The sequence below is a fragment of the Gavialis gangeticus genome, unplaced genomic scaffold, assembly GCF_001723915.1.
Source record: "Gavialis gangeticus isolate Ggan-Ray unplaced genomic scaffold, GavGan_comp1, whole genome shotgun sequence".
Lineage (NCBI taxonomy): Eukaryota > Metazoa > Chordata > Crocodylia > Gavialidae > Gavialis > Gavialis gangeticus.
Window position 1 is genome coordinate 26547890 of NW_017729033.1, and position 10327 is coordinate 26558216.

Sequence of the window (10327 nt, forward strand, 5' to 3'; positions counted from 1 at the left end):
GCACCCCACTCCCTAGTCGCTACCTCTTCCCCCCACTCCCCAAAATTTCTGCCTCTTCCTCTCTGCTCCCTACAGTCTCTGCCTCTTTCCTTCTCCCATTCTTCCCCCTGCTGTCAGATGCTGCTCGAACTCTGCTCCCCCACAGTGCACAGCACATGGAAGAGCAGCCCCTGCCGGGCCACGCAGTAGTGTCAGCGCTGCTGATTGTCCATGCAGGGGAAAGAGTTTCCATGTGCTCCGTACCCGGGACAGAATTCAGCCCAACCCAGAGCCGAGCTGCGCCTGGAAGCTGCGGAGGGCAAGCACAGAATAGAACAGGCAGGTCTGACTCTTGCCCCAACTTGGCCTTAGGGTCAGTCAGAGCTGCAGCAGCTACCTGCCCCGCCACAACTCCCCACCCCAATATGCACGCAAATCTAAGGTAAGGGACTTTTTTCCCATGCTGATTGGGGAAAATACCTAATTTTAGATTCAAATAAATACAGTACATGTTTATCTGTATAATATCATAAATGAAATAAGTGTTTTATCCTTTAACTTTTTCAGGGGGAAAAATGTTTAAATCCTTCCTTTTAAAATTGTTCCCCCACCCTGTAACATCTCAGACACCACATGCATTTAAAACGAAAGACATTCCTTGGTAGCCAGACAATACTAAATCAGTTTGGTAGAAGTTAGGCAGCAGACCAAGGAAACAGGTGAAGTGTTGGGGGAATTATGGATGTGCACTTTTGCTAGAACCTCTATGGTAGTGCTGTTCAACTTAAAAGCAGCTGGGGGCTGAATGCCCCATGGGCTGAACCAGCAGAAGCCAGTGTCTGTGGGCCACTCCAGGGTGAGCCATAGGCCCCCTCTGTTGCACACTACATGGATGCCCCCCTTCTTATACTACAGGGGTGCTCCTCTCTGTACCACAGCCCTGCATTATTCACCCACACTCCCACGTTCACTGCTGCACCATTCACCTGAGCCTCCCAACATTGCTGTACTGCATGCCTGTGCAGGCACCCCTGTATTGTTGCACTGTGCACTTCCCTCATCATTCATGTCCCTCCCTAACCCTCAGCTCCCCTGGTCATGCTGCACTGTGCCACCTGCCTTCTGGGCCAGGGACAGGCAGTGAAAGGCAGAGAAGGAAGAGGGAGCCCAAAGACTCTGGCTGCTGTTGCAGAAGCCTAGGAGGCTGCAGCTTAACCCTGTGGGCTGCCTGTTGGACAGGGCTGCTCTACAGGATGTAAACAACAGAAAATCTGGGTAGGAGTACATGGAGGTGACATACTGGGTTGCCTTGGGATTACGGAGGGCAGGAACAACAACCCTTAAAGAACAACCCTGGCATACAGCAGTAATACTTGCAACCTTTCTTCAAGGACTTGTGCCTCAGCAGAGAGACACTTGATTACTCTGACATGGTTGCCTTGGATTCAGGAATCATCAAGGCAGGAGAACGTAAATTAAGGAGGAGAGGAACTCCACAGGGAGGTATCAATCCACCAAAAATTAACAGGGCAGCACTGTTCTAGGCTCCTGGTCTGCAAGAGCATCCATGTGAGCAGGCCCCATTCACTGTAAGACCATGACCCTTTTTATTATGCATCAGTTCCTGGTTCCTTTAAATGTAATGTTTAAAAGTTCTTCTGAATAGGATTTGACCTCAAGAGACTGGGTCAAACTCCCCCCTATCAGTGTATTGGCATCAGTGTCAAACCATGCATATGCAGCTTCTCAAGAAATTCTGGGGCTGCCACCAAGAAATAAGCACCTACCCTGCCTGCATCAGTGCTGTGAATTAGATAATGTATGCTGATCAGAGCAGCCCTTGGCACATGCCTCAGTGCCATGATTAGGCTCTCCATTTGTAGGGTCATTTCTGTGAATAGAGAACTCTATTGTAGTGCTGGGGCATGTACTCAGGCTGTCTGTGCTGCCTACATTGTGGGCTTGGACTCGTGCGAAGCAGGCACAAGCAGTGAGGGGCTTGTTGATTAGTGGCACTTTCAGGCTCATTCCAGAGTCCATAGAGACAAGAGCTGAACAGCAAAATTTGGCCCAGGATGACAACAAATATGTAGGTCTAAGTGTATTACTGAAAAACAGAATTAAACTCTAAAATGTTACAAAATAGCTATTCTCTAAAAATATGTGCCATAAACAAAACCATTGTTTTGCGGTTTAAAACCACAACCATTATGTTGTGTGGTATAAAACTTTTATTGGCTCTTATTGGGGATGATCTGCATAACTCATTCGTGCCTTCACCACTCTTGAGTAATATAGTCATCCCCAATTCATGCCAGTATAAATTTAATACCACACAGTCCCATATTTCTTTCCCAACCATTACAGTTATTATTGGTGCTAAAAACTTAATTTTGTAACCCTTTTTCTTGTATTATTCAAAGTACTGAAATGCTACCAATAGGAATGTATTTTTCTTTCTTTATGGTGTCAATTGTTAATGTGTATCTGAAACATTCATTAAAGAAATCAGTTCAAAGGTTTTTATAAATCTGGCATAGCCAGTTGTTATGGAACCCATAGATTAATAAACAGCAACATTTGAAATCTAGAAATACAAGAAAAATATGAATAACGTGATTCATTTTAAACAAATTAGTCTGTTCCTTTTAAACAGATATATTTCACAACATAGCCTTAATTGTGGGTAGGCTTTCCAGTGACAGCTTTTTTCTTAAGGTTTGTGCAGTGCCATAAAAAGATCAACCTGTGAAAAGAACTCTTGATTATTTTATACTTGTCCTCAGAATAAATTAGTGAATAGTATGTGCTTTATCTCTTAATAAGCATAATTTTAAATGGCCAAATAATGTGTCATGAGTCCATTTTGAATATATGCAAAATAACCTATTTTTCTTTATTCATGTAGAAATTGTCTTCTGAGAGGCCAAGTTCAGATGGGGAGGGTGCTATAGAAAATGGAATCACTGCTGTGTGTAATGGAAAAGAACAAGGTGAATCTTTGATGAAGAGCATTTTCCAGTGTTTGTTAAATAATTAATAAAAACATTGTTTCTTTTATGGTTTAGGGCACAGGCATGCGATGTACAGCCTATGGAACAGCAGCATCTGGCCTTTGGGGCTTCTGAACAGAGTGGGAATTTGAGGGCAGAACCTGACACTAGCATCTGGAGGACAGAGCTCTACTGGGGACATGTTTCAACCTCCGCTGAAACATGTCTGTGTTAACCCTTGCAGCTCCCTGATGCTGCTTGCTCTACCACCAGAAATGAGTCCAGATCTGGCCTGCAAGGAGCCACACAGTCCAGATCCGGCCTGCATGGCCAAGTGAATTTGATGCCTCTGATTGAGGCAATAGGTAGAAACGTTTTTAAATACCACTGTTAGTGTTTATCTTTATCTTAAGTACTTATCTTGAAATTCAAACTATGCCAAGTCTAAGTTACTAAATATTTCACGCTTGTGGAATTCAGGGTATATCCATTCTATTTCAGAGTCTCCCTCTGCATAAAAGTGATGTAACTGATAGCAGAATCAGATCCAGTATCTAAACTGGATTTTTGCCTGTATTTGTAAAACACAGACTTCGTTATGGGGACATTTAGCCAACTATGCGTAGGGTTTTCCCCTAGGTGCATATATAATTTTAAACAGGAAAAGTGTCATAGAATTTTACAAGGAAAGACAAGAATCATATATGCTAAATTACTTTAAAATGATGTGCTCCACGTTAGAGCCATAAAGTTTATTCCCAGTTCTTATATTCCAAACAGAGGGACTTTCCAAATCTAATGGCAATTTTGCCTGACCTAAATCTACAAAATCAATCCCCAGCTGATCCCTTTTCTGGTTAAAGAAAACAATTCTGTACATTTGTTAGATCAAACTAGTTAAATAGTCAGCTTGAGGTATATAGATATTTTTGTTCAAATGACCAAAATTAACTTAATCAACACTGCTTTGCAGCTGGCAAAATAAAAAGGTGATGTAAGCTGCATTGGAACACAATTTTATCAACATTGGTTTTTGGGCAAGTACTGCATCTTTTTTTCTTGACTCAAGTGGACTTCCTTTTATTATGGGTGATTTAGTTTATGATCTTTGACATCTTCCTACTTCCCTCTACCAGCAGATTCTATGTCGGTCTCTCAGACATAAAGATCTTCATACCACAATCAAGAGTGCAGAGAGAAGTAGTTAACTATGGCTGTGGTCAGTCTGTTCTAAAAGGAGAAGGATTTGCCAATCAGGAGCATGCTTCAGCGGGACCAATAAAGGGGTTTACTAGAGGTGCAATGATATATCAGTTGCCTATTGGATAGGTACCAATAAAAGGGGAAGTGACATTATTGGCTATTGGCATTTTTTGGCCATTGTAGCCCCTAATGTTTACCAATAACTAAGCCTTCTGAGCTAGTGCCCTTTACACCTGGGTTCCCTCTCCCCTTTGGGGCCGGGGTTCACAAATGCCTAGGTTCCCTTGGGAAATGGTGGGTTTCTCCTTGCAGGCAGGCAGGGGAAGGGGTGTGGGTGAGGGAAGGGGCTGGGGGGTGCAGATTGAGGCCCCCACAGTGAGGGAGGGAGTGGGGCAGGGGTTCGGGCTGGGGGCAGTGCCCAGCCAGGGCAGTGCATGGGACCCAGGGCCAGAGTGGGGAGTGGGACAGAGCCATGAGCAGCTCGTCGATGGGACGGTGTGGCTCCCCACCACTATGTGGACCCTCCAGGGGAGGCATGGAGGGGCATGTGTCCCCCCTCATATTTGTGTGTGGGGTGGATGCGGGCTGCCTGCTGTGGGCTTGGGGCTCTCTACTCTGCTGCCTTTCCCTCAGGAGCCCCATGACAGCTGCATGCCCCTGCCTGCCTGGCAGCAGTGGGGGCAGTGAGTTGTGCAGCTGGGCAGGCAGGGAGCACATGGCTGACGTAGGGCTCCTGGGGCAAAGGCAGCAGAATTCAGAGCCCCAAACCCACAGCAGGCAGCCCGCATCTGCCCTCACCACACTCGGCTCTGCTCCACTTAAAAGCGTCCCCGTGCTTAAAAATGGTGGTGGCAGCACTAGAACTAAAGCTCATTCAACGAGTTATAGTTCAAACACCATTTTTAAGTGCTGGGATGCTGATACACGTGATGCAAGAGGCTGCTGGAATATGCCAAAAAAAAAAAGAGGTTTTTTATGTCAGTTAAATTTGGTTAAAAACCAGCTATTGGTATCGGTGCACCCCTAGAAAATCTTTATCAGTACACACCTATGATTAACTTACTTTTCCCCCCAAATCAGCCCTTTAAAATAGGGATGCATTTCTTAAGCAGAGAAAGTAATTTTTCTTCTCTGAACGGGTTAACACTGTATGCTGCTACTCCTGTTTGCTGTCTGCAAGAGAAGCTGGCAGCCATCTGGCAACATAGCCTCTCCATGAAGAAGCCAACTGTAGGCAGTGACCCTGGAAAGATCTTTGTTTTTTTCTGTATTCCAAAAAAAAAAGTGTGCTTGTTATTTGGAGGTATATGGTATGCGAGAAGGTATGATAGTTGCATTACTTTAGGTTCCTTTTGTACTAGGATAGGAGTGGACAGATAAATTGGTTTTGGTAAGCTGTTACAGTTTACAACTTGGGTAACGGTTTCATCAGTTTACACACTCTGATTCCTAGAAACCAAATGATGTGATGGGCTTTCACAGACACTTTCACAAAATGACAGGAAGCATGAATTATGGAAATACTGTAGCCATTCAAGACTATTGCAGCCATCGTGGTCTAATTGACCAGAATGAATGAACAGTGATTTTGAATGCCTGAGTTGAGGCACTTCAAAGACCCTTGATTTTTCAGAAGCTGATAAGCATGCCAGCTCTGAAAATCAAGACCCTTTAATGCTCCTAAATCAAGTAATTACTAGTTACTGTTGAAATCTTAGCCTTTATTTCTGTCACAGGAGACTAATGCAAATGGTGACATTTAGTTCAAAATAACATTTCTGGGACCACTGAAAAATTTTAAGGGGTACTAGACGAATTATGCCATTTTTTTGTATTCAGTTTTAAACAACAAGAGCTGGGAAAATTGGAAAGCTCATTTGGCTACATGAGAAAAAACTAAATTCACTGGGCACCAGTTTCAAGTCCTGCCCAACAGAGTCACTGCCTACTTTACTCCAGGGGCAGGCAAAGTGCAGCCTGTGGGCTGGATCAAGCTGTCGGTGGACTCCGTTTCCCAGCAGCCCCTGCCCACGTTGTTGTGGCCAGTTTCCATGGCTACCCATCAGTGGCAGGGACATGACAGTGGTGGGGGGGGCAGGGTTTCCATGGAGACCGGCTCCAGCAGTGCTGGCAAGGCATGCAGCTGGGCAGGGAACTGCTTCAGGATCTGGGGAGGGGATCTTGTGGCAGTGACAGTGTGATCCCAACCTGGAGCAGAGCTCCTGCCTGGGACATGTGGGTAGGAGATCACAATTCTGCCCTGGCTCCTAACCAGGCTGTCACCACTACAAGATCCCAGCCCTGGCCCCGGAGCAGTTCCCTGCCCACCCACTCACCCTGTTACCCCTGCTGGGGCTGGTCTCCATGGAAACCCTGGTCCTGCACTGTCACGTCACTGCCGCTGCTGGGGTCTCCATGCAAACCAACCGCAGCAATGCAGGAATCAGCTGCTGGGAAATGGAGTCTGGCTGAATCTGCCATTTTGCCCACCCCTGTTGTAATCCCACGTTCACTCGTTTCTTGTTATGCTGTGGTGGAGGCGAAAAGAATTGTCTTACTTATGTGTTTTAAGATCAGAGAATGCATTCCCTCAACTGGAGGGAAATGGCCATATTTCTTCTATATTTCAGCTCAACGTCAGGATAGGACATCATGGGAAGTGACAAGGATGTGTTCAGATCAGGTAGTTTAACTAGCTGATCTTTATTCTGGGAGTACTCTTTCCACCTCACTGAGAGATGTTTCTCAATGGGGGAGCATATTCCTCAATCACATAAGTGCCTTTTGTCTTTTCTTCCCTGCTCTAGATGTTAAGCTGGTGCTGTGTGGGTTAGCAACTTGTCTTCAGTCAAGTGCTGCCTTCTGCTGTTTCTTTATGCTCACACGGCTGTGAGCAAATGTTGTCCCTAGATCTCTGAGAGTTCATTGCACATAGGGAAAGTAAAATATTAGTTGAGATCATTCTTTGCAGTTGTGGGAGCAAGATTTAGCCCTTTGTTTTCACATGCAGATAGTTACTTTACTGCTGTTTGTCTATAATTCACTGTCCACTTGAGAGAATGCGATTTCCCCCCCACCCCCCGCAGGGCTGCATATAATTAATGACAGATGCTCACAGAAGGCGACAGTCAGACAGACAGAATTTCTAATGATTTTCCATGTTAATTAATAGCTAAAATAGAGACCATATTATGGCTTTGATACTTTCTTAATTATTTTTCTTTTTTAGGTACATTCTTTACTGTCAGTGTTCAGTTCACATGGTTTATTCATTAGATATTTTTCTAACATCACTGCATTTAGGCCAGTGTTTTACATTTCAGTTCATGCTTTTCATGTGAACCTTTTGCTCAGTCTTTTTTGGCTCAGTTCACATTAGTTCACACCCATTGATGGTTGTTGTTCGTGTGCCTTGCAAGTTCTAACAAACTAAAATTCAGATAAACTTCATCAGAAACACTCAAGTAAATTTAATCTCTTGTCAAATTTTAAATCGGCCAAAGTCAGTTCAAAAAAGGCCTGGGTTTGCAAGTTAACCTCGGCTGCAGATGAAACCTAGGATGGGTGAGTGATTCCCACCCCATTCTTGTTTCGCAGCTCAGCTCTTGTTTATTGCTTGTGTATGTTTAGTATTATTTTAAGTACATAAGTTAATAATAATATATTTTAAATCCCCTGCAATATAGATTATATCTCAGTAAACTATTTTCCTTCCACTTTGTCTATTCCCTAAAACTGAGCACCAAATCTTAGTGAGCACTAATTGTTAGCTACCTTAAGTGATTTTAATTATTTCTTTGTAAAGAAAAGTTATCCTATACAGGAACTTTTCAAAATGACCCTTTTTGATCAGTGTAGCTTCCTTGATGTTCTCCCAGCAGCAAGAATGTGGAGGAGTGTGGAAGATGCATCTAGTTCATTGCCATTATATTTGCATGGCATTCTTACCATATATTGATCTGTTGATCTGTGTTTATATATTAATGCCATTATATTTTGAAAAATGAATGGATATTGTCCAGCTTTGTTTGTATTGTATTCTAGATACAGTGGGTGTATCTATATGTGACACTACATTGCTGTCGCAATGTGCTATGGCAATGTAGCATCTATGGGCGCACACACATGCTGTAGCTACGTCGCCATATTGATGTGCTCCCACAATGTAGTGCATTGCTACAGTGACGTAGTAGCTAAAAGTAACTGTGTGCAGTGTGCACGGTGCAGTATGGGCTGTACTGCACCATTATTTAGTACTTCCAGAAGGAAATATTAAATGATAGTGCAGTAACTGCATCACCATAGGGGCACCTGTAGATGCTCCCAGTAGGTTCATCTACATGTGCAATTAATGTAAAGCAATAAACTCTGTAGCAATTTCAGCTGGAGTAAACTACTCCCAGGACAGTGTCTACATGTGGGATTGGAGCAGCAGCAATTTGAGCCAGGGCAGAGCAGGCCCCCGCCTGGCTGGGCTGACCAGGGGCAATTTATACCCCCTAGTGCACATGTGTTTCTGCACAGTTAAGTACTCTGGCAGTACTATCTTACAGCAGAGTTAATTAGTTTACCGGGCCCTAAAACTGGCACATGAGTAGACGGTGACACTTTACTACAGAGCTAGTCTACTCTACAGTAAAGCATATGTATATGTTAAATTTAGTGGGTACATCTACACAAGTATCCCAAGGACATTGCAAAATTAGATGATTATTAGAAAAGAGAGAAGTCATTATACTGGTGAATTTAAATGATAAACTTACTTTTTGGTGTTTCTATCTTTCTGTATGCCATGTTTTTTAAATTGGGTTGAGCCTGTGAATTTAGCATTGGCATTACCAGCCTTGTGGGTATGTATCTCATGGTAGAAAAGAACTATATTCTTTACGCCAAATTCTCATGCTAAGAATAAAGACCATTTTATGCATGCTTGTTTTTATGTAGTGCAGTTATTCCCTTTGTGTTTGATCCTTGTGCTCTCCTGCAATTGGTTTCATTCGTACATCCTAAGACATAAACGTATTTGTTTTCTTGACAGTGAAGAGGAAAAAGAGTTCGAAGTCAGAGGCCAAGGGTACTGTAACTAAAGTAACAGGGAAAAAAATAACGAAGATCATTGGATTAGGAAAGAAAAAACCATCAACAGATGAACAGACCTCATCAGCTGAGGAAGATGTTCCAACATGTGGTAAGAGAGTTGGATCACTTTATCTCGAGCTTTTGCTGCAACTAAAGCTTGATAGTACCCTTCCCTAAGAGTAAGATTGCCCTACTGTAAATTATTCTCATATTAAAGAAAGGTGAACCTAGACTGGAACAGATGCCAAGTAGGGATACTAGGATGATCTGGCAATTTACCATATAAGAGGAGACTAGAAAACCTTGGGTGGTTAAGACTCACAAACCAAAGGCTGAAATATGTTATCAAAGGAGTAAACACCAAGGAGTGAAAAGACTGTTAAATTAAGCCAAAGCCAACACAACAACAGACAAGAATCAGTTGGTCACAGATAGATGTTAGCTTGAAAATTAGAAGGATTTTCTTCACCCTGAGGGCAGTGAGGCTCTGCACTTGCTTTCTAAAAACATATTTACTTGTAAGATGAATCTTGGTTTGTTTATAAAAGGAAATATATGGCATGGAGTATCTGGTATGGAGTCAGATAACTACTCCCCGCTATGTGAGATTTCTCCCAACATGTCATGACTCCCCAAATGTACTCATAGACAAATAATCTCAACTTGTAGTATTTCTATACTTACCTACCTAGTATCGAGCAGTAAACGTTGTCGTAGTATTGTGCATAATTTCAAGCTCAAATGAGTCCTGTGTCTAGGCCTGAATATTTATATTACTAATAGGACTTCCTAGAAGATCCTTTCTGGTCCTATGTTCTTAAACTTGTACACATTGTGCAAAAGTTTGGAGGTTTATAAAATATATTGTAGAACTTCTGCCCCTCCACTTACAGTCCTAATCTCAAGCCTTTCCTTTGGCTCTTGGTACATTGAGATATATTATTAAGGAAATACTATATAAGGTAAACACATAAATTCAGCTGATGCTTACATCACTTTCTCTGCCACTTTGCATTTCTTTTGTTTAGAAGAAGAATTTCTTCTAAATTGCATTTTTTTCTTCCCATATTTAA

General features: G+C 42.8%; 1 protein-coding gene across 3 annotated transcripts in view; it reads left to right on the plus strand.

Moving 5' to 3' along the window:
• AFAP1 (actin filament associated protein 1) overlaps positions 1-10327 on the plus strand; it is a 184823-nt gene that overhangs the window by 123170 nt on the left and 51326 nt on the right. For all 3 annotated transcript variants that reach the window (XM_019526082.1, XM_019526081.1, XM_019526083.1), the window contains exons 8-9: positions 2888-2972; positions 9214-9363. In XM_019526082.1, the coding sequence (XP_019381627.1) occupies positions 2888-2972; positions 9214-9363 (235 nt within the window). The remainder of the gene's footprint in view (positions 1-2887; positions 2973-9213; positions 9364-10327) is intronic.